The sequence below is a fragment of the Dermochelys coriacea genome, chromosome 12, assembly GCF_009764565.3.
Source record: "Dermochelys coriacea isolate rDerCor1 chromosome 12, rDerCor1.pri.v4, whole genome shotgun sequence".
NCBI classification, from domain to species: domain Eukaryota; kingdom Metazoa; phylum Chordata; order Testudines; family Dermochelyidae; genus Dermochelys; species Dermochelys coriacea.
Genome location: NC_050079.1, coordinates 21,635,907 through 21,661,008, shown reverse-complemented (window position 1 = coordinate 21,661,008; position 25,102 = coordinate 21,635,907). Strand labels below are relative to the sequence as shown.

The 25,102-nt window shown below is 40.2% G+C and overlaps 1 protein-coding gene across 6 annotated transcripts in view; it reads right to left on the bottom strand.

The window, feature by feature from the left end:
• Positions 1 to 25,102, bottom strand: part of ZNF536 (zinc finger protein 536) — a 415,977-nt gene that overhangs the window by 161,095 nt on the left and 229,780 nt on the right. For all 6 annotated transcript variants that reach the window (XM_043494950.1, XM_043494953.1, XM_043494954.1 and 3 more), the window contains one exon: positions 3,313 to 3,465. In XM_043494950.1, coding sequence (XP_043350885.1) covers positions 3,313 to 3,465 — 153 coding nt within the window. The remainder of the gene's footprint in view (positions 1 to 3,312; positions 3,466 to 25,102) is intronic.

The following is a 25,102-nucleotide window of genomic DNA, read 5'->3' as shown; positions in this document are numbered from 1 at the left end:
TCTTCCAGTACCTGCTGGATCCCCTCCAGTCCTGTTCTAGATTCAGAGGTGAGATAGTCACCATCTTGGCTGATCAGACTGCTGTGAAGGCTAGTGGGTCAGTGTTCAGTGCATTACCCAATGCTTGGTCAAACTCCTCATAAAAGAGGCAGGATGACAGCGAGTTCCCAGAGATGTGGTTCTCATCCCTGTCTTTCTGATAGTTGGTTTTGAACTGCTTAGTCTTCTCCCAACGTTGGTCACCAGTCCAGTGAATTCCCAACACTGCCATCTTCTTCGCTATTTCCTGGCACACATGGTCATCAAACTTTTTGCTTGCCTTGCATCAGAAATTCACCAAAATCTGGCTGTGCTCCCATGCCCACGAAGCAGCACAATTGGCAAAGGACTTCTTCTGGTATCCATTTGAAATACAGGAGATGGTTCAGTGTGTTTGCAGTTCAGTAGTCAGGATAAAATGCAAGGCTTAAATGCCAAGCTATTGTACTTGAACAAGGAAGGCGGAGTTGCTTCCATTTCTTGGGAGTTGACTGGCTACTCTTGGGATAGAGAGGACAGAGAGCACTGACCTACGGGATTGTAGGGAATCACTTAGCAGATACTCAGGGCCTAAGGCCAGCGGGTCTGGGCCCAAACTGTGTCCACACTACAAAGTAATGGGGTTTGGGCCCCAAACCCTGCAGGACCCAGGCTTGAACACTCCGCTCCTGCAGGTTCCTGGGCTTGGGCACAGGCCTGAATCAGACAGATTCGTGTGTAGACAGAAGGGGGGTCATGCTTGAGCCCGAGCCCAGGTTTACAATGCAGTGTAGTCACACTATTAGTTGGTGTTGGCTGGGGCACCAAGCCATTCTACCTCTGTGCCTCCAAACACCCACACATTGGAAGGAACCTAACTTTTTCTAAATTGCTTAAGCTCATCTCTGACAAGCAGGTGCCATGAGAACAAGAGCAGTAATTGAGTTAATGTAGTGGAGAAATACAGTGAAGTATCAGTCTGTTATATGATCCTGACATATAATAAAGACAAAGTGTGATATAAAATGCAGGAAACTGACAAAATACAGTCACAGACAAGTATAAAACCACCAATATAATATCTGCTTAATAATTGGTATCTATCACATCATTTCCATTTACTGCATAACAACTTAATTTTGATTTAATAACTTGTAATTTGCCATTTTATAATGTTTATTATGACTATTTATAATATGTAACATGAACCGTTCCATTTAAACATACTCTTCTCATAATTTTAGAAATACTTTGTTCTTACTTCAGTGGAAATTGATCTTTATCTATTTTAATATTATTATGCTTTTTTAAATAAATTGCAAACATTGTTTGCATGGTCTATATGATGTTTCCCCAAATCATTTTATTTTCTTTATTTACATGAAGGTTTATCTTTTTGTTTTGATTTGTAAGTAAATTTTAATGCTCAATTTTTATGGAGTATTTCCATTGTAATTCACTTATTGTCCATGAATTCTGAGCCACGAATACTGAATGCATAATCAGTGTCATCTTTAAAACAACAAAACAGAATGACAACTTAATTTTAATAAGTTGTTGGTAGAGGAAGGAAAGAGGACTGCAGTCAGGTTATTTTAAAATATTTTCTTCCATTAGAAAGGGTTAAAATAGTTTAAAACTTATGCTGACAAGACTCCTTTAAAATAATGTAATTACTATTTATTTACTTTCATTATAGTAGTGAATGAAGGGATCAGTGTTCCATTGTGTTAGGAACGGTACAAACTCCAAACAAGTAGTAAAGAGACAATCCTAAAGTGTTTACTTTCTATATGAATTAAACAATGTTAAAGCCAAATTTTCAAAGTGACCTTAAAAACAGCCTCTATATAGTCAAGCATTGTACCACAATTCAAAGACACAAGGAGAAGAGATAAGACATAAGCTCCATCTGTTCCTTTCAATTTCCTGTTTTTGCTGATTTTCAGCCCTTCCAGTCATATTTTCAAAAGCAGTCTGTCCACTTGCATACCCAATAATGCAGTGTCAAGTTTGTGCGCTCCAGAATTACGTTTGCATGCAAATAGGTTAGACACCTAAATGATTGATTTGGGTACACAGATAGCATTTGCATATGAAAAAAACATACGTTGTAGAATGAAAAAATGACAAAGATAATAAACTCAAGAGATACAGCTGGAAAGTATTTCCTAATCCTGTTCATTGTGTCTATGAACTGTAGAAGTGTATACACCATTGGCTCCATACATTCTAAAATAACTGGGGTGTTACTGGCAGCCAAAATCCTGGATGATCACACATTTTAGCCACTCAAATTACCCAACAGGCTCTCCTGCTGAAGAGGAAGGAAAGAACCACACCTGCCAATGAGTAGCGGAAGTGACTGTATGTGGGTAATTAATAAATGAGCTCCTGACTGCCCATGCCAGTCTCAACTTTGGACCTATCCACATGCAGCCTTCACAGTCCTAAATAGTTACTATCCACAAAAGCCCTGCAATAACCCCCCATTCATGGCTTCCAGAGGAGGAGAGAGAAATGAGTCCCTGCCACCCATGTCATGTGACAAATATACTTAAGTTTTGGGAGGCCTCAATCCTCCTTTTCCCACCTTGCAGAGTCTCCCAGAATTACTGTAGGTCTGAAGAACTCAGAATATACTATCCCATACAGGTATATGGGACAAAAGAGCATCATAGGGTACTTCCACACAGCAATAAAACCTCAGAGCCTGGTCTACAGACTTGGGCTGTGGGGCTCTCTCTCAAAAAAAAAAACATGGTGGCAAGTCTCAGAGCCCAGGTCTACAGACTTGGCTTGTGTTATAGAGCTAAAAATGGCAATGTAGATGTTCCCACTCAGGCTGGAGCTTGGGCTCTGAAACCCAAACTCTGACACATGGAAAGGAACTTTGGCGTTTATCTAATGTTAAAATGACAAGCTATACCCATATTTAATAAAACTGAAGAAGCTAAAGTGTTCATGTACAGAGGAAGAGGTTAAAATGAGTATATTTGTGTATATCTATGATTTTATGATATTAAAAATAAATTGAACAAAAATAATAACAGCGCAAAACCATAGAGAATCCCTAATTGGAAAAGGATGATTCTGTTAAAGTGGCCTCTCCCCCCATCTAACCATTCCTTGTATTTTTTATTTAGGAATGTTGCCATATATCTTTATCAACAGACTCTGAGTACCAGTGTATACTGGAAATTACAACTCCATACATACATTATTGCAACATCTTGACAACCCCAGTCTGTTACCTTATGGTATAGAACATCCAAATTTCCCTGCACCTCTCACCTGTATGTATTCTCAAATGAACTTTTAAGTGGTGTGACGTTCTGAAAGTTTTTCCACAATATGGACAGTCTTTCATGGCAGAACCAAGGCTCCTGTCTCTCAATAAAGCTGGCTGCTGGATTCCTACAGATCTCCCAGCTTCTTCTCCAATGTCTGAAACACAGAAATGTTCTCACATCACTTCAGCACATGTCAGAAGTTGTTCTCACTGAAACTGCTAACACAACACAAAGTTAAACATGTCAATACTACACCTGTCTATTTCATTCTTTAAATCTGACAGAATGCTGACAATTCATATATTTTCTTGTTATTCTCTTAAATTATTTCATCTTTCCTAACATCACTTTAAACAGCATATGGTACCTTTATATTGAACTGAATTATACAAGAAAAGAAACAGCTGTGTCAGCAGCTGGTTTGATTTCTTCTTTTGCTTAGTTCCTATTATTTTTTCCCAAAAATGTTTCAAAAAGTTGTTTTGTTAAATATGGATAATTTATAATTATTATTGAAAAGCTGAGCATTTTAATGTGAAAAAGTTTGAATTAAGTATATTAAAAATTAAAATGAACAACAATACAGTTGTCAAACTAGGGAAGACTGCAGAAGTGACACTGCCTCCCTTTCTGGATATAAATTGGAACAGATAATGCCACCTTTCTAACACAGTGTTCCGTCATTGGAGTTAGGCTGCACAAGGCCTACTGACTGGCTTAATGTCAGGGAAAGCCAATGAAAAAGCAGGCCAGATGAGGGGAACTTTCTCTTCCGCTCTCCTCTACATTTTCATATATGGCTGCACACACACTGTACATCTTACTGCAATAGCTTCTGTGTCTGATATGACACCATTTAAATCTTCTAATTAAAAAAAGATATTATTTTCTCATGCATTTTGAACAATATGACTATTGGAAATATGCTTCAAGCAGTATATGAACAAAGTGAGTTTCAGATTAGGCATAAGACTGACATGAACATTACAAAAAAGGCAGGGCATTTTTAAAAGGTGATTATTAAAACCAATCTTGTATCTCAAATTTTACTTGTATTTATGAAGATTTCCCAAGTAATATGTGACATACATGCATCAGTACAAAAGCAGAGAAAGTAGGATGGCAAATATAGAAATTTTGAAATGGAATTACAATATTGTTACACTACAGGGGCAGAATACACAGGGGTACATTTTCAGAGTTGTGTGCAGAGGTTAAGTTGTGTAACTCCCATTGATATTAACAGGAAACATACAGTTAAATCTTTGTGCACAGCCTTGAGAATTTTCACCATAAAGTATTGATTAAAATTGTTCCATCCTCAGCTTTTTGTTATGTAACCAAAGCTATTAGAAGATGGAATGCAATTTACATGGAGTTGTCTTTTACACAGAAATGATAGGACATAAGAAAAAGTATTTAACAATTGGCTTAAGAAAAACATTAATTCAGTAGCATAGATCCCAATACTGCATTACTGAACAAGGCAACAGTAGAAATTTTAAGCAAATACCATATAATGGACACTGTCACTATTTTGATGAAGGTTGGGGACTGATGAAAACACGAGAGTGAGACTGACAGAACAGCTAGAGCTGTGTATGAACTTGTGAATCCAGAAAAGCCTTAAGAGTCATATTATTTAATAGCAACAACCAAATGCCCTTACCTAACAAAGCTACAAACAATATAAAAAACTAATAATTAGATAACAGAAATCTAAAGTTCTAAACTCCCAGCCAGTTTTTCTCTGTACCATATTAAATAGAAGAATAGTTTCTTTATGGAAATACAAACATTTCTATGGCTAAAATATCTGTAAAAAAAAAAAGACACCAGGAATACGCTTTGCCATATACTTGCACTAGGCCTTGTAATGGTCACTTTTTAAAAGGTGAAAAAGGATAGCTTTCTAAAACAAATACATGCCTGACAATATTCTCTGAAAGTTCTTAGTTCTACTTGAAATACTGCAGAGTTAAAACACAATATTTAAGTAGAAGGCCAGTAACTGTCATTTTGAGTTATTCACAAGTATTTAAATGTAACATAATTCAGAGTATATGCTATCTTTTAAGATCAAGGCACACATAGATAGATGCAAACCTATATTTCTGAATTGCCCAAGGAATTCTGATTTTCCACTGTTTGTTTGTACAGCGTGTTCAACAAAAAATTTTATATGATAAGGTCCAAAACTGCTTTAGAGAAAAGCATTTCTGAGATTGTGAAGTGCAAAATACTGTATGTATGAAGACAATGAAAAGAAAAACTCTTAATTGATCAATAAACACTATGTGAACACTATAGATAAATATATAGATAAAGTTAACAAGCCACTCAGGATAAATTTACAGAATAAGAGTATTAGTTATGTTTTGCTATATGTCAATGTAAATGATGGTCTGGTATCCATTTCCCTTTTATCTTTCTATCTATAATATGTGTGGCCCAATAAAAAAGAATAAATTTGTAAGATAAACAGCTCACTCTGCAGATTTAAGAGTCTAATTTTCACTTTACACGGAACTGAATTTTTTGAGGCTGTGAGGCTATGGAGTTTACTCTAGTACTAATCCCTCTGAAAAAGCAAACTGAAAACAACAATGAAGCAGAGAAAGATGTGGGTGGTCTGAAAAGTTTTCTTTAATTTAAGTAGACATACAGTAGATAGTGCTAAAGGCTTTATTCCAACAAGGCCTTACCTATAAGAACATTTTCTTCCCACAGTGAACACATTCCTAAGACTTTAAAGCTGTGTTGAGGGTTTCTCTTTTGAATTCTCTGCTTACAGATCCCACCAAAGTGCTGGAGGCCACTGCTACCTGAATTACATCTAACTCTTTTTCCTTCAATCAATGAAAATGTATGTTCATGATTGCTGTCTGTCCCTCTCAGACCCTACCCTCACATCTCTCCTCTCACTAGGACCTGAGTCAGCAAACCATGCCCATTCATCAAAGCACTTATACAGATGCTAATTAAAAGCATGTTGTTAAGTTCCATTTGATTTGATATCTGACAAATTACATTTATTGGCTTAAAACAACCAATAGAGGGTTAAGAAAAAATTAGCTTACATGTATGAACTGCAAAAAAGAATAAGAAATCTGTAAGATAAGAGAACTATAGTCATAAATATGTGGGGGGCTAGCAGCAGTAAAACTAAGCTAACAATAATTGATATAGGCACAGGTAAAGCTTCTCCACAGGGCTCAGCAACACTGACTTGCAATATTCCCTCACCCATTCCCAAACTATTTCATTGGTGGGAAACTTGCCAGCTGTACTGAGCTGTGTCAGCAATCTCTGGGAAGGTTTCACTATGGACATATAGGAACTAGGATTAGTTTTACCAAATCTATTCCACTTGTGATTTAACCAGGATTTGGAGGGGGAAAAAAAAAGGTGTCTCTTAGCTGATCAATTCCAAGGCCAAAAAAAAAAAAAGAGGAGGAAAAAGAATGGTACTTACAATAACTGTGGTTCTTCATGATGTGGTGTCCACATGGATTCCACTTCTGGTGTGCATGTGCCCCATGCACATGAGATCTGATTTTTTTGACTAGGACTGTCTATTGTCCATGTGGACAACATGTCTCCAAAAACCAGTTACTGCAGAGTAAATAACCATTCTTTCTTCTTTGAGTGATTGTCCAGATGGATTCCACTTCAGTAGGATGCTAGGAGTCCTATTTAAACAAGGGTTGCAGGACAGCTCTACCAGAAGACATCTGATCTTGAAGCCTCAGCTATGGAATAGTGCTGGGTAAAAGCATGTATGAATTCGATAGTTTGGGTTACCGAAAGTGTGGCTTTTTCTCTAGTTTGAGCACCACTGTGGTAAAGAGCCCTAATATTATTAGAATCAACCTGGTCACCGGCTGGAGAGATTTCCCCCAGATCAGCAGTCATCCAGGTATGGGTATACCTGAATGCCATATCTTCTTAAATGGATTGTGATGACAAATAGGCAATGAGTGAATATTTTAGGTGCCATGGAGAGACTCAAGGGTAGGACCCTACATTGGTAGTAAGAGTCTCCTAATATGAATCTAGGGTATTTTCTGTGTGCTGGATGTATGGACAGATGGGAATAGCATCCTGAAGGCAGAGACCAGTGAATCAATCTTGAGGATCTAATAAGGGCATAACTGAGGCCAGGGCTTGAATAACTTGAAATGGTGGATGAATCTGTTGAGGCATCTCAAGTCTAGAATCAGATGCCGGTCCTCCTTTTCCTTTGGGATTAAAAAAGTAATGGGAGTAGATCCCCATGCCTCTGAATTACATGGGCATCTCTTCCATTGCTCTGTGTTGCAGAAGGGAATCTACCTCCTGTTTTAACAGTATCTAGTGAGAGGGGACCTAAAATAGGATAGGGAAAGAGGGTGGGGGAGGAGGAAGGGACTGGAATTGGATGGAACGTCCCTTTTTATACGTTCCAGGACCCACTGATCCAAGGAGATCTGGGTCCAGGCCTCCTAAAATAAAAATGGTGGTTGACAAAAGCAGGGGAGATGGGGTATAGATCCTCAAATGTTTCTGCTTGGCTCTCAAAAATGGCATTAAACCCATTAAAGGTAGATGGAAAGTGTGAAGCAGAAGAGGATGAAGCAGAGGGCTGCCTATGTTTGAAGTGCTGTTTCTTTCTCAATGGTTCCACCTGTCTGTGTGTGTTATAGTAATAAGAGGTAGAGGGCCTCTGTCTGCCTGAGACTTTAAGTTTTGGCCTGCTTACTCCTTATGGCTGGAGTGTATGCACTCAAAGAGTGAAGAGCAGCTTTCAAAACCTTTAAATGAATACAGGGCTTCATCTGTTCATGCATTAAATAGTTCATAACCTTCCAATGGGATGCTCTCAATGGTCATTTAGACAACTTGAGAACTCCACAAGAATGAAGCCATGAAGTCCTGTGCACCACAATGGAAGCAACCATTGAACATTCTGCCATCTCAGATGTGTCTAGAACAGCCTGCAGTGATATTCAGTCTTCTATTTGTCCTTTAGACACTTGAGATTTTAGCTCCTCCCAATGTTCCCATGGAATCTTCTCTATGAACTGTGACAACATGACCCACTTCAGATGTTTTTGACAGAAGCATCTGATCATTCGAAATGCACATCTGGAGGCTAGCGGTGTAGTAGGTCTTTCTACCAAGTCTTTCTATCAATCTTTGGACTTTTTTGCACCACTGCCACATTTAAGCCCAGGACTGAGTGGATGCAGAAATATTCAAATCCCTTAAAAGGAACTTGGTAATGCCTCTCAGCCTTATTGGACAGGGGTACCAATGATGCTGGTGTTGCAACAACCCCTGACTGACAGGCATGGAGGAGTGCAGAATCTCTAGTAATTTGTGTGCTTTTTCTTGCATTACCTTCACTGGGATCTATAAGGTGTCAGTCATGCCCTGTAAGAGGTCTGGGAAGATGCTAGAACTATCCAGCTGACTAGGAGTAGAAAGGAAGACTTTCTTATTGGGTAAGGAGGAAGCTATTGCTGTTGGAATCAACTGACCTTCCATCATATTTCTTGCTGTCATGCTCCTGCTGGTGCAGACTATGACACTGTACCCCCCTGAACCTCTTGAGTAGACTTACGATGATTTGTGGGAAAGAGAGCAGGAAGATTTCCTAACTGGTTGCATACCACAAGAACCCCAAAATGACCAAGACTGAACATAGAATCATAGAATCATAGAATCATAGAATATCAGGGTTGGAAGGGACCCCAGAAGGTCATCTAGTCCAACCCCCTGCTCAAAGCAGGACCAAGTCCCAGTTAAATCATCCCAGCCAGGGCTTTGTCAAGCCTGACCTTAAAAACCTCTAAGGAAGGAGATTCTACCACCTCCCTAGGTAACGCATTCCAGTGTTTCACCACCCTCTTAGTGAAAAAGTTTTTCCTAATATCCAATCTAAACCTCCCCCATTGCAACTTGAGACCATTACTCCTCGTTCTGTCATCTGCTACCATTGAGAACAGTCTAGAGCCATCCTCTTTGAAACCCCCTTTCAGGTAGTTGAAAGCAGCTATCAAATCCCCCCTCATTCTTCTCTTCTGCAGACTAAACAATCCCAGCTCCCTCAGCCTCTCCTCATAAGTCATGTGCTCTAGACCCCTAATCATTTTTGTTGCCCTTCGCTGTACTCTTTCCAATTTATCCACATCCTTCCTGTAGTGTGGGGCCCAAAACTGGACACAGTACTCCAGATGAGGCCTCACCAGTGTCGAATAGAGGGGAACGATCACGTCCCTCGATCTGCTCGCTATGCCCCTACTTATACATCCCAAAATGCCATTGGCCTTCTTGGCAACAAGGGCACACTGCTGACTCATATCCAGCTTCTCGTCCACTGTCACCCCTAGGTCCTTTTCCGCAGAACTGCTGCCGAGCCATTCGGTCCCTAGTCTGTAGCGGTGCATTGGATTCTTCCATCCTAAGTGCAGGACCCTGCATTTATCCTTATTGAACCTCATTAGATTTCTTTTGGCCCAATCCTCCAATTTGTCTAGGTCCTTCTGTATCCTATCCCTCCCCTCCAGCGTATCTACCACTCCTCCCAGTTTAGTATCATCCGCAAATTTGCTGAGAGTGCAATCCACACCATCCTCCAGATCATTTATGAAGATATTGAACAAAACGGGCCCCAGGACCGACCCCTGGGGCACTCCACTTGACACCGGCTGCCAACTAGACATGGAGCCATTGATCACTACCCGTTGAGCCCGACAATCTAGCCAGCTTTCTACCCACCTTATAGTGCATTCATCCAGCCCATACTTCCTTAACTTGCTGACAAGAATGCTGTGGGAGACCGTGTCAAAAGCTTTGCTAAAGTCAAGAAACAATACATCCACTGCTTTCCCTTCATCCACAGAACCAGTAATCTCATCATAAAAGGCGATTAGATTAGTCAGGCATGACCTTCCCTTGGTGAATCCATGCTGACTGTTCCTGATCACTTTCCTCTCCTCTAAGTGCTTCAGGATTGATTCTTTGAGGACCTGCTCCATGATTTTTCCAGGGACTGAGGTGAGGCTGACCGGCCTGTAGTTCCCAGGATCCTCCTTCTTCCCTTTTTTAAAGATGGGCACTACATTAGCCTTTTTCCAGTCATCCGGGACTTCCCCCGTTCGCCACGAGTTTTCAAAGATAATGGCCAAGGGCTCTGCAATCACAGCCGCCAATTCCTTCAGCACTCTCGGATGCAATTCGTCCGGCCCCATGGACTTGTGCACGTCCAGCTTTTCTAAATAGTCCCTAACCACCTCTATCTCTACAGAGGGCTGGCCATCTCTTCCCCGTTTTGTGTTGCCCAGCACAGCAGTCTGGGAGCTGACCTTGTTAGTGAAAACAGAGGCAAAAAAAGCATTGAGTACATTAGCTTTTTCCACATCCTCTGTCACTAGCTTGCCTCCCTCATTCAGTAAGGGGCCCACACTTTCCTTGGCTTTCTTCTTGTTGCCAACATACCTGAAGAAACCCTTCTTGTTACTCTTGACATCTCTTGCTAGCTGCAGCTCCAGGTGCGATTTGGCCCTCCTGATATCTTTCCTACATGCCCGAGCAATATTTTTATACTCTTCCCTGGTCATATGTCCAACCTTCCACTTCTTGTAAGCTTCTTTTTATGTTTAAGATCCGCTAGGATTTCACCATTAAGCCAAGCTGGTCGCCTGCCATATTTACTATTCTTTCGACTCATCGGGATGGTTTGTCCCTGTAACCTCAACAGGGATTCCTTGAAATACAGCCAGCTCGCCTGGACTCCCTTCCCTTTCATGTTAGTCCCCCAGGGGATCCTGGCCATCTGTTCCCTGAGGGAGTCAAAGTCTGCTTTCCTGAAGTCCAGGGTCCGTATCCTGCTGCTTACCTTTCTTCCCTGCGTCAGGATCCTGAACTCAACCAACTCATGGTCACTGCCTCCCAGATTCCCATCCACTTTTGCTTCCCCCACTAATTCTACCCGGTTTGTGAGCAGCAGGTCAAGAAAAGCGCTCCCCCTAGTTGGCTCCCCTAGCACTTGCACCAGGAAATTGTCCCCATCTGTTCCCTGAGGGAGTCAAAGTCTGCTTTCCTGAAGTCCAGGGTCCGTATCCTGCTGCTTACCTTTCTTCCCTGCGTCAGGATCCTGAACTCAACCAACTCATGGTCACTGCCTCCCAGATTCCCATCCACTTTTGCTTCCCCCACTAATTCTACCCGGTTTGTGAGCAGCAGGTCAAGAAAAGCGCTCCCCCTAGTTGGCTCCCCTAGCACTTGCACCAGGAAATTGTCCCTTACGCTTTCCAAAAACTTCCTGGATTGTCTATGCACCGCTGTATTGCTCTCCCAGCAGATATCAGGAAAATTAAAGTCACCCATGAGAATCAGGGCATGCGATCTAGTAGCTTCCGTGAGTTGCCGGAAGAAAGCCTCATCCACCTCATCCCCCTGGTCCGGTGGTCTATAGCAGACTCCCACCATGACATCACTCTTGTTGCACACACTTCTAAACTTAATCCAGAGACACTCAGGTTTTTCCACAGTTTCGTACCGGAGCTCTGAGCAGTCATACTGCTCCCTTACATACAGTGCTACTCCCCCACCTTTTCTGCCCTGCCTGTCCTTCCTGAACAGTTTATAACCATCCATGACTGTACTCCAGTCATGTGAGTTATCCCACCAAGTCTCTGTTATTCCAATCACGTCATAATTCCTTGACATCACCAGGACCTCCAGTTCTCCCTGCTTGTTTCCAAGGCTTTGTGCATTTGTATATAAGCACTTGAGATAACCTGTTGATCGCCCCTCATTCCCAGTATGAGGCAGGAGCCCTCCCCTCACAGACCTTCCTGCCTGTGCTTCCTCCCGGTATCCCGCTTTCCCACTTACCTCAGGGCTTTGGTCTCCTTCCCCCGGTGAACCTAGTTTAAAGCCCTCCTCACTAGGTTAGCCAGCCTGCTGGCAAAGATGTTCTTCCCTCTCTTCGTAAGATGGAGCCCGTCTCTGCCCAGCACTCCTCCTTCATGGAACACCATCCCATGGTCAAAGAATCCAAAGCCTTCTCTCCGACACCACCTGCGTAGCCATTCGTTGACCTTCACGATTCGACGGTCCCTACCCAGGCCTTTTCCTTCCACGGGGAGGATAGACGAGAACACCACTTGCGCCTCCAACTCCTTTATCCTTCTTCCCAGAGCCACGTAGTCCGCAGTGATCCGCTCAAGGTCATTCTTGGCAGTATCATTGTAACATTGTAGGGGCTGGAGGCCAACGGGATGGAAACCAAAGTAAATGTTCCCCATGAAATTCCTGAGATCTGTGTTTGTAAGAGTGATTCTGTATCAGACCAATATGGCTCATAAGAGGGAGAGGGAGGTGTATGGTGGGGGACATCTCCCTTCTATTCTTGGAAGAGGAGGAAGAAAACCATATAATTCTTCCAGAGGTGGTGGGGGGCTCCCTGTCTAGTGTCCTAGGGCACTCTCAAACCACACCCACAACCTAAACAGGAGAGCTCATCAGTACCAAGATAGTATTAGTAAATGATATTGAGGCAGTAGCACTTCTAGCATAGTAGTTTAGAAGAGCAGATGAGGAGAGCAGGGCTGACTACGACTGTGTGATAAATGTCTTTGGTGCTGGGAAAGTTGGTGCAGATGCTGATGGAGGTCAATGTCAGAGTTGCAAGCACAGAGCTTATTGATACCGGAAGCATCAGTACTGAGGAGTTGGTACTGAAAGAAGTGTGGACCACAGTCTCAGGTGATCCTGTGATTACTCAGTGACCAGCCAATCTGAGCTATGAGCTGTGTTTCAGCTAGGGGCATGCACTGAGACAGAGACATGAGAGACAAACAATGGCCCAATAATTATAACACTAGACTGGGACAGAGGAGACCCAGGTTCAGTTCTTTGTTCAATCAGATTTCCTGCCTGACCTTGGAAAAGTCACTAGGCTATGTCTACACTAGCAGCAAAGGGTGTCCATCATTGGGTGGGATAGCAATCTTGCAAGACAGTCAAGTTTTAAATCCAGAGGCTTTTGTTTCAGCCATAGTGGCTCAAGTCCATGTACCAGGGTATCCCCAACCTATTATTCTAATGTGGGAGGTTTTTTTGCCAACACGCATAAACACAAAGCTTGTAACTATCCTAACTACAGTAACTATATTAACTAACTAGCCTAACAAGAGATTACACAGTGTGCAGAGGAGTAGGGAGACACTGTAGGAATTCTGTCACTGCCACAGGCACGAAGAAGGAAGTTAAGGATGGTTGGACCTGCTTTCCCTGTTATGTCCTTGGGTGTGGGGGATGTGAGGACATCCAGGGTAGAGGTACTAATGCACACTGCTGGCCAAAAAGAAACCTTTTTCACATGCATGGGGTCATGTGCACCAGAAGTGGAATCCGTATGGACAATCACTCAAATGATTTCTTTGAAAATTGTGTACATTTTCCTCAAGATCTCAAAATCAGTGCTGTGTGGCCTACTTTATGTAGTGTTTCAATAAATATGACTAGAAAGAATGCACTAATTTTCTAAAAATAAAAACATATACAAGTTAGGTAGGTAAGATTTACTTCATCCACCCTAGAACCCAAATTGTCAAAGGAGTCTCTACAAATGTGCCCTGTAAAATTTAAAAATGTATTTGTTTGCTGTGTGAAACCCTGTACTTGCACATACACAAAGAGGCACTATCATGTACAAAGGAGCTAAATTGCAGTCCTTTTGCAGGCTAAACTCCCACTGAAGGCAGTTTGAGTCTTAGTGACCCAAATTGCCAAATTAGGCACAAATAGGTAATCGCATGGGAAAGTAATCAATCACACTCAAGTATGCATTTGCACTCACACATTTTTCAGACTGTATTGGAGGTCCCTTTGAAAATATGGTCAAAAATCTTTAAAAGCTGCACATAATCCCATGTTTTCATATATTTCTGAAATTTAAAATACTTGCAGTTCTTTAGAACTGCCTGTAGAAGTTAATGAAATATGGCACAACATGAAGTTGTATGGCACAACATGATCACTGTTATTTTTAAAATATCTATAAAACTACCCAATCTGATCCACACAGTATGTGTTTAGCTCTCTGAACAGGAGATACTATATTGTGAATCTGAGGTGAAGAAACAATTTAGTAGATGAGAAAAACCTGCCACCGCTGTTTTTGCTTGCACTTCCTGCACTTTAACCATCTTGCACCTTGAGAAATACCACAGAATATTCCATTTCTGGGAAAGCATCATTTTTTTTCATTTTTTTCATCATTTATTCTGTCTATACTTTGGAGTTAGCTCAAATCATTTTCAAAATTACAAAATGTATAAACCTCGGCGCTATATAACAAACTTTTTTTTTTCATTTTACGTGCAGTGGACCCAGTTCTGCTCTCAGTTATACCTGTGCAACCCAACTGACTTCAATAAAGCTGCACAAGTGTGACTGAGAGTACAACCTGGACCAGTACTTATATTTTGAAACTAAAGTTCTATAATCATCACAAATGCTTGAACTTTTTGTTAGTGAACTTCATGCCTTAAAATGAAGGATTCTAATATTACTGAAAAAGTAACTGTATTTTGGCTGCTGGTAACTTTAGGTCAGTGACAACTTGATGCCTCTATTGTTACATCAATGATTTAGGTTTTATAATGACCATATATGGTAATCTTAAACTGTTATGCATTAATATGAATTGGCAAAGAATTTGTTTAAACAGAGAGCTATTTTAGAGAAGAACTGGAAAGGAGGCCCAGAAGAAAGCAACAGCCAAATTCTGTTTGTATTATTAGGAATGAAGACTATACCAAAGCTTCAACAAGTAAATAAAAAGTATACTACTTGTGACATCAGACTTCCCTGTTAGTCCTTTGAATGGACAAATGTAAGGCACTTACAGCTACTGTATATGCATTATCAATGAGTGCACTAGTAGGTACACTAGTTTTGAAAATTCAAACTGGTGAGCTAAAATGTTAAGGCCTATTTATGAGAAGGAAAAGTCACAAGACACCTCAAGTGATCATAAGCCTATCACAGCCAATACCTCAGGCTGGAATGAGCTATCTAAGTGGTATCTCATGCATGAGGGAAAGGGAGTCGAAAATGTTCTAAGCAATTTGTCAGTAACTGGTAAAGTAACAACTACTGACTCTGAAGACAGCAGACATGTTTACTGGTATTCTAAGTAGCTGAAAATTTTATTTTCATAGCCCATAGTTCAAAAATACATCATACCATAGGATTTCATTTATGCAATTCATTAATATAATATGGTGTTTTTCACTACAGTATGCTTTCTGAGGAGGGTTTTGTAGGCCCTACATTAAGCATCAGTATAAATAAATACTCTACAGCAATGCAAATATTTGATAAGCAACTTACATCCCAATTGTTACTATATTTCTTACCCTATTTGTAATTTACACATAACTACACTTTTAAATAAGCAACTTCAAACTATAGAGGTTTTTTGCTGCGTTAAGTCACAAATTCCCAACATTTTTTGTAGGTATTTTATTTTTTAGAAAAGTCTGTAGCTTTTAAAACCTTTTAAAAATAATTTGCTCAAAAATAATTTTTAAATACATCTTTTTGGCTATCTGACTTGTTTGAAGAATTCTGTAAAAAAAGACAGAAAACAAGTTGTAATGTTTAAAAAATAAGCTTAGTCACTTGCCATTAACTTATGGAGCTCAGTTTAGCCTGAAAATTCTGCATATTGAAAGGAAAAATGATTATTAAGATATAACATTTTCCCCAGAGACTTTTTTTTGCCCTATTCTTTTTCAAACAAAGACGACATCTTAAGCACCTTGCAATATCTTTCATTTAATAGCTGGCAGAAGGAAAGTCCCAGATGAACATTGGCCTGTGTCTTTCTCTTTAACCAGCTGAGTGATCCAAGCTTTTAATATAGCTGTTCCAATTATTGTAAAAGTCATCTAGTACCTTATAACCACAAATATTGACAGTTTATTGCACAATGCATTCATGAAATTTGAAGGTCACATCATACATAATACATACTCTTTTAGAAAAGTGTCTGGAACAAAGAGATACATGATAAGCAATTACAGCATAGTATTGTTATATATGATTTTAGACTTATTAAAACTAAATATTGTATGAAATGCATAGCTATCATTAATCTAATTGATAAACTGCATAGTTCATTTTTAGTATGTAGTTTTTGTTCCTCACTGATACTCTGCTCACTGATACTGTCCCTGCCCCAAGAAGCTTACAGTCTAAGCACCAATCCCGCAAACATTCATATACATGCTTAACTTTATATGCAGCAGTGGTCCCAGTCAAGTCAACCCTATAGACCTCTGTCTTGCAGACGTTGGGATCTGCTACACAAAGTCCCATTGGAGTAAAGGAGTGTGTACAGGAGATCCCTTTGGAAAATCAGGGCCTAGATGATTATAAAAATCCTTATCTTACATTCAGCTCTCTTTGAAGTCAAGGGGAAATTGTCCATTGATATCAGTAGGATTTGGATCTGGCCCTTAATGATTTATTGCAAATAATGATATATTGGCTTACATAAAAACTACAATCTGAATGAAGCAGAAAAGTTTTCCTGATGAGGTTTCTGAATACATGTAATGATTTCTCAAATAAGACTACCATGCCTCTTCAGTAGCCAAGCCACACCTTTCTACAACATGTTAGAGATCCAGTATATAAAATAATATTAATTTAATTATATTTTAACAAAGTTAATGTATGTAAGTATAAGGGGCAAGTTGTGCCCTCAGATCTCTACATACAGTCCACCACTGAAGTCAACAGAAGTTGTGGAAGGGCAGAGTATGTCTCTAAGAGTGTAAAATATTGGGTTTTCATATTTTGCTTAAAGGCCTGAGCTGCTAACACTGCCACTCTTGGGGAGAAAAGGGTCTTTGGAAGATCCATGTCATGTATTATGGGCACTGATTTCGGCTCTCCCTGCTCTCTTCTCCTTTCCTGTTTTCTCCTATCCCTCCCCTCTCAGACTACCTCCTTCATGCTTCTACTGTTTCCCTTTTTTCCTTCCCTGACCCATATGTAGCTCAACTTCCAAAGCATTGGGTTCCAGCCAACTGTGTGATGACAAAATGTGACTTTTTAATTTTTTTTTGTTAAAGTATTTAGCTATTGAAAGCACAGTAGCATGATGCTATATACGTATAAGATATTTTTATAAACAACATATTGCAGTTTATATTCATTGCTGCTACTTTAGAACCACATTAAGGGTATTTCTGGGGCAGCAGCAATGGTGCTATGTTAACAATGGAGGGTCAGGCTGACACTTACAAAGCACAAGAGAACTGAGGTGGATACCCAAATACTATGAGGTAGGTAAAGGAGGACAGAGTAGCAGGGAGGAGCAAGTAGAGGCCTTAGTGATGTACATCTAAGCCTAGTGACCTTCCTTCTGTTCACCAAGGGCTGGGTAGTACCAGTGCTAACTGCTGCACTGTACTACCTGAATATAATATCAAGGAAGAATCTGTTCCTTCTACAGCTGTCTGGAAGCGATTCATCATATTCCTCTGAAATCTATATATCAGATCTACCAGGGAAAAATTATTTGGCAGGCTATTTCATTCAAAGGAACCAGATCAATTTCTGAGTGCCCCCAAGCCTACTTTTGCCCAGTGCTATTACTTCTGTACTTGTCCAGACATAGACCAAAGGGCTCTATCAGATGACTTCTCCTCTAGTATGAGAGAAGACTTCTTGTATGCATTCCCTCCTTTTATTCTACTTTCTAGAATCCTTCAAAAGGTGAGACAGAAGTCAGCACACTTGACCCACCCAACTCTTGCATGAGCAGTTCAGTTCTGGTATTCCAGTCTCCAGGCTTTGGCTGAGGAAATATGCTGTTTCTGTCTGATCTTTTCTCTCAGTGGCATTTTGTTTTGTTTTTTAATCCAGATCCCACTTTGCTTAATTTGTGGATCATAGGCATGGATCATAGGCCCCCCAAATGCTAAATCCTTGGATTTGCCAGATGATCATGAAATCCCATTAGACTCCTATAAGTCTTCCACAGAAAAAGTGGATTTATTAAAAAGTGGATGCTTTATCATTTAAGTTTCAGAGTAGCAGCCGTCCGAATGCATCCGATGAAGTAAGCTGTAGCTCACGAAAGCTTATGCTCAAATAAATTTGTTAGTCTCTAAGATGCCACAAGTACTTCTTTTCTTTTTATCATTTAGGTTTCTAGTCAGGCTCTGGGCCTCATTTTTGTTGGTTATCTTGCATCTATTTTCAGTGATGAGCTCTGGCTTTTTTCTATCTTTCTTTGAAAGTATATTTCTGAGTGTCTATTTCTCCTTATTACCTTCCTGTGTATAAAGCATCCATTTTTATTCATCCACCACTGAACCAATTTCTTACTCTTTGGTGCAAAGTCTAACCACTCTGTGGGATTTAAATCTGGCTTTTTCAATCTTCTCTGGGACTTTTCATTTGGTATTTTCACCATTGTCCTTTACCCTTACAAACCTTGAAAATTACTTCCTTGGTTGTTACCTCTGTAAAACATGCAAGTGAACTCCAAGATTTCCTAGTCCATTCCCCTTGCATGTATTTTTAATCAAGGGTAGGAAATGTGTCATCCTCACCCAAAGTTGTTGTCAAAAGCAGTCTCTGATTTTTATGTGAGTCAGTCTATCTTTTCTTACCCAAATTCTTGACTCACCTGTGTCAGCTTTGCTCTACCAGCTGAATGTAAAAGGGGAGCTCAATTATTGCCTGGATAGGGCAAGGTCTTTCTGCACTCTGTCCAGATTGTTTATTACATTTGGAGAAAATTCTAATGGGGAATCTAACTCAATGCAGAAGCAATCCAAATGGATCATCTTTTGTTTTTAGATGTGTTATTTTCAGGCAGGTGTTCAGGTACCAGATGGCCTTAAAAACATACCACTAGGGTGACAGCAGCTTCTACAGCCTGTCTGCATCATATTCCCATCTCTGAGATTTGCAACATGGAGTTTGATAAACACTTTACCCAGCATTGCTCTCTTGAAGCCAAGACTAGATCAGATACCCAATTTGGGATAGCTGCCTTACAGTCCCTCTTTAATTAAATAATCCTGATTTCCGACTCCTGGGATGGATTGCTATTGCTGATTAATCTCCAAAAGTGAAGATCTGTGGAGGCAGTTTCAAGTGGGAGAAAATGAGGTTACTAACAAACAAATCAACTAAAACAACAAGTAACTGGAGTTCTATGCATATATTGCCTTCCCTGATCCATAGCCACCTTGTTTCTTCCACATTTCTTTCCACAGTATCTCTGTGTATTCTGGAAATACAGTAAAGGAGGAAGGGTTATGGACCTCATTATGACCTCAGTCTAGTTACTGAACTGCGCATGTGCATCAGTGTGGCACAGCATGCAGACTTCAGAGTGCGGATATTTGGACGAAATAGAGAACCCAAGTCAGTGGTAAGTAAACTATAAGAAACATGGTGGATTCAGGTGGCAGGCAGTTGTATGAATTCCTTTGGTGGTCCCTCTCTTTTTCTGTCTAGGTTCTACTCTGTGCCCATGACTGTATTCTCTGATGGGATGATTTTCATAGGCATAAAATGGGTGTCCAACTCCTGCTGATTTTCAAAAGCTTTGTGCCTTTACAAATCTTTTCCTGATTAACCATAGTAGCACTTAATGAGGGTTCGCTTTATTTTCATTTTTGATTTCTGGATTCAAACAAACCCAAAAGCTCAAACTATTGATTTTTCCTGTCTCCGTGTCAAATCCATGAACATGGCCAAATTTGCTCAAAAAACAATATAGAGTGGCCAATTCCCTGAGATTCAGGTATTATTACAGAAGTTTCACTATTATTTTATCATAGAGTGACATCCAGCACAACAGTTCACATATCTGAAGTAATCAAAATGTTTATACATTATTTTAATGAAATAACATGTAAGCTAAAACTTCAAAAATGTCACAGACTCCTCTATGTAAACCCAGTTAGGAAAACAAAAATGTAATCAAAATCATATAAACAAAAACATGTAATCAAAATTGTCCTACAAACCCTACTACGAGTTTAATTTCCCCTAACCAAAGCAATAGGATTACAAGTACAAACTGCCATTCCATTCTTAGCTCACTTCTTTGTGCACAGGTGTTAGTGTAGTCCCTGAACAGTGGATAATGTTATGGCATGTAGTACAATATTTAGACACCTTATAGTAAATTGTCTACATTTTGTTACTTTTTACTTTCCAAGATTATCTGAATGCTGTTTTTGAATTAAAAGACCACTGCCAAGCTAGATGCCTAGCTTTGGAAATCATTTCCTTCCGTTTAAAGTATATGACACAAACATGATTCCTTCAAACTTTTTTCCTCCATTTTTCAGACAAACTGGGTAGTTATTGAAGAGCTACTGGCAAACAACTTTGAGATGCTGATGTCAATTGATTTTTTAAAAGGCTTTTTGAAAATAAAAATTAAACACTTGTGTATTAATTACATGAACATTGTCAAATATATTAAAAAGAAAACAAAATGATTAAATTTGGGACATTCAAATTTTGAGAAGGTTCCTTTAAAGATTTCTGGTGTGGGATTTTGCATTGTTTTACCATTATCTTGTAGATATACTGGGTCTAGGAGACCTGTTAACTTAATACCATATAAATGGGCTTATTACATTTTTATATTAACTATGTAACTCAGGAGGTATATTGGTCGCTGAACCTTTAGCCTAATTGTGTACAGTAGTCTTAGTAAGCACTAATAATATAGTAGCATGCCATACTTGGATAATAAAAATACAAAGTGTGACATAGCTGGTCTATCTACAGTAATCTTACACCTTGATATGACAATACATGAACATCATTTGAACTTCTATAGTGTATGCTGTCAATGAGTAGTAAGAATACTATTTTGAACAGGCCATCCTCTGGTTCACTGAGCTTGTGGCATTGGTTGGTTTAGGCATGGGCTTTCAGTATGCTGGAACAATCCTGAAACTAATTTTGCATGTGTCAGAGCTGGACTTTGGCCATGCATGTCAGTATGCTGAATAGAGCTATTTAAATCCTGAGCCTTATTGTACACGTGCTGGGTTGGAATGTGGCCCTGCAGATTTTGGGTCTCCATCTGTAGATATGAAAGCCGGGATGTGCCCTGGACTTCTTGCTGTTATTAGTGTCTTCACTTCCATAGAACTCATCCTGTCTCTGTTCTCACCAGCTGCAAATTTCCAACTATTCTTGTATATTTGTGGACTTGATGGCTAGGCTCATCAAACTCTGATGTTTCTGAATAATTCTTCCTCAAGTTTCCTTGCTGTCCTGGCTGTCTTCTTTTGGACTACAGCATTCCTTGAATCTCTGTTGCCCTAGGCAGCGTTGGTGCAACACATCAATGACAAGAAGTGTCAGTCCCCCCAGCCCACTAATTCCTTGGAGATGATAAGTTAACAATTATTTTCTTCAATACTAGATAAGACAGTCTTCTGTCACTTTCAACAGGCTGTAGAGATTCCATGCCCCAAGATTTACTACAGGATCTCTTCAAGTTTCCTAGAGTGATGCTGCTTCACTTGTAACGACTGCTCCAATTCACTTAACCCCTGCACAGCCTGGTCAAATGCTATGTATTTGTCATTTAACTGGGGGGACAAGGGAAGGAATAGAGGCTTTAGGTATCCAAGCTTCTCAATAACTACAACAAACACTAGCTACAGGTTAATCAGGACTAGCAGCACAGGGTCAAACACCAACTCCCTTAGTCACATGGGCCTTTTCACAACACCATTTCTTCAAACTCCAGTGCTAAAAGTTTTATAAAAAAAGGTTACTCTGCATGCACAGGAGCAACCTTGGTCTTATAAATAATTCAGTCATTTATTGTTTTTTTTTAACTTTCAGAGGGTCCAGCTGACAGCATGAACTAAAGCTTGAAAAATATCATCTTGAAAAATTAAGTTACATATATAGATAGACATTTGAATTTGAAAGTTACCTTCTACATGCTCTCCTCTGGGTTTAGTCTCTCCTACTTCGCTGCCAGTATAAGAGTGTTGCCTGATGTTTTAGACAGTATTGATAACTTGCCTGAAAGTTTCTCACAAGCTCATCTGCTATGGCTGTAAAGGTCAGAGCTTGCTGCTGAAGTTCTTGGACATAGCAATCAGGAAAGACGCATCCCTTGGTGTGGGAGACTAGAACCTGTAGCCTTAAGGAACCCTTTCTTGCAAGTGAAGAGACAAGCACCTGCCGCTTCAAGACTCACATTCATATCTCGGGGTATAGGCAACTCCTACAGCCCCAAAACAACTTGAAACCAATGGTGTGAGGAAAAAATGGGTGATAAAATTTGGAAAGAGGTGTATCAGGTTTTACTTCAAATATTAAATTATATGCAATGAAAAAAATAGGACAGATATTTGGCACAAACTGGCCCCCAGCTAGGGTGACCAGATGTCCCGATTTTATAGGGACAGTCCCGATTTTGGGGTCTTTTTCTTATATGGGCTCCTATTACCCCTCACCTCCTGTCCTGATTTTTCACACTTGCTGTCTGGTCACCCTACTCCCAGCATGATTCCATTTAATTGTGTCTGAGCCCATAGGCCTGCTTGCCACAGACCTCTGTCCCCACTATTATATGGCTAATGAGAAGAGAAGACAGAGTAAGTCCAGTTAATCCTTCCCACTAGCTCTTCCCCCCTACGTTACTTTGAAGGCCCTTAATCTTCTGCTCTGAGGACTGGAACTGTGAAAGGACTGGTAAGACCCAGCTGCATCAGGGGATACCATCTTATACCAGCAATGGTGTGAGGGAAGAAGGGGGGTGGGAATCCAAAGGGGAGAGGGAGAGAGATGGAAGTTAAATAAGTTTGCTTGTACAGCCATGAATAAGGATACAGACTTGAAAATACTATATTTGTCTCCCCTCCACCTATCAAAACGGTCACAATTTAGTTAAATTGCATGTCAAGGATTTGGTCTAGGGTTCAGGGATAGGGCTCAGGTCTGATGGCACTGAAATTTTACAAGCTTATCTTGTAGAATTTCAGCACCAAATGACAGAATTTTCATGATATCATCTGATTTTGTAAGATTTCCACATCTTCAATAGCAGCAATAGTATATCACTCCTTACTACCACTGTAAGGAGGTGCTAGATAAACAATTTGGATATACTGGATAAGGAGACAGGCATATCCTTGTGACATTTTCAACATCTTGGACTGTCCCACAAAACTGCCTGTGAACTGGAAGTAGAAAACAAGGCCTTTCCAGTTTTGGTTCTGACCTAGAAACAAAACTGTAAGGATGGCTTCAGAAATATTGATCTAAATCCAAACCTACCCCTGCAATTTAAAGGGGCTTGAGGTTCTAATTTTGGTTCATCTCTATGCTAAATTAAGACCACTCTACAAGAAGTAATATCACACAATGAATAGGCAAATTTAAATCCTGAGAACACAAGCACTACTTTTGTGGGAACACACGTTTCCATGCCTTTTCAGGGGGGTGCTAGTGGGAGCCATCTCCAACAGTCCAGGCTGAATGTGGTACTTAACAAACTGGCTTGCAATTGACATATTTGAAATCTGCCTAGGACTAGCCAGCCTACCCCAGCATACTGGGTGTTTGGGACAATATGAAGGGCCGGTACAAATTGGGAGAGAGAGACTAAACCGATGTCAATAACATTACTGGTATTAGTCTTATACTGGCCACAGGTACATTATGAGGGCTCCTAGCCACAGTGGGACAAAGAGCTGTAGTTCACAGTAGAGCATCTATGGATGACTAGGGATAGAGTTGCCCATAGGCATGCTGGCATACTTTAATTAAAGTAGGACTGCTGGGACTTATCACTGGGTAACAGTTAATAATTTTATATTACTATCATAATGAATTTTATTAATAAATTTGCAGCCAGAGGCCTTTAACCAAGAGACCAAGAGACTAGTGTTGTGTGTTTATTTTAAACCATGATAGGAGGATGCCACTGAGCAAGATTTAGGCTTTCAGATATTACAGTGATGAGTGCCATAGAAGGACCATAAATAAAACATAGATCAAAGATGTGGCCTATACTGCTACATTAGGTGATGAACTAGATCATGAAACAATAAAGCGTTTCCTCCTCTGTTACATAAAACTTTTCAACTGAATGGTTTTTAGTCATGCTGAAGCATCACTTATCTACTCTAGATACTAACTGATTTTTAATATACTCCTTTCAATCTGGATACTCTTTCACCAAAACTTTTTCAAGTTAGAATGTAAATATCCATCCTGTTAAAGTAATTTCCACCCCATGCCTTAACGTGTAACCTAAGGCTATGTCTACACTGCAACTAAAAAACAGTGGTTGGCCCAGGCCAGATGATTCGGGCTCGCAGGGTTCAGGCTAAGGGGCTGTTTAATTTCAGTGTAGACATTCAGGCTCAGGCTGGAGCTCAGGCTCAAGGTCCTGCAAGATGGGAGGGTCCCAGACCTCAGGCTGCAGCCCAACCTGGAACATGTACATCACAATTAAAGAGCCCCTTTGCCCAAACCCCATGAGCCCGAGTTAGCTGTCATGGGCCAGCTATGGCTGTCTAACTTGCACTGTAGACATACTGTAAATGTTGCAATGTTACTCACAGCTCATGCCCCTTCTCCCTCAATTTCTCCTTAGGGAAAAATAGCAGAGAAACAAATTTTCTCATCTTTATGCCAAGACACAGATATGATCATGATCCATCTATGATTATTACAAATTTTTGAACCAAAATTATGATCCAAAACAG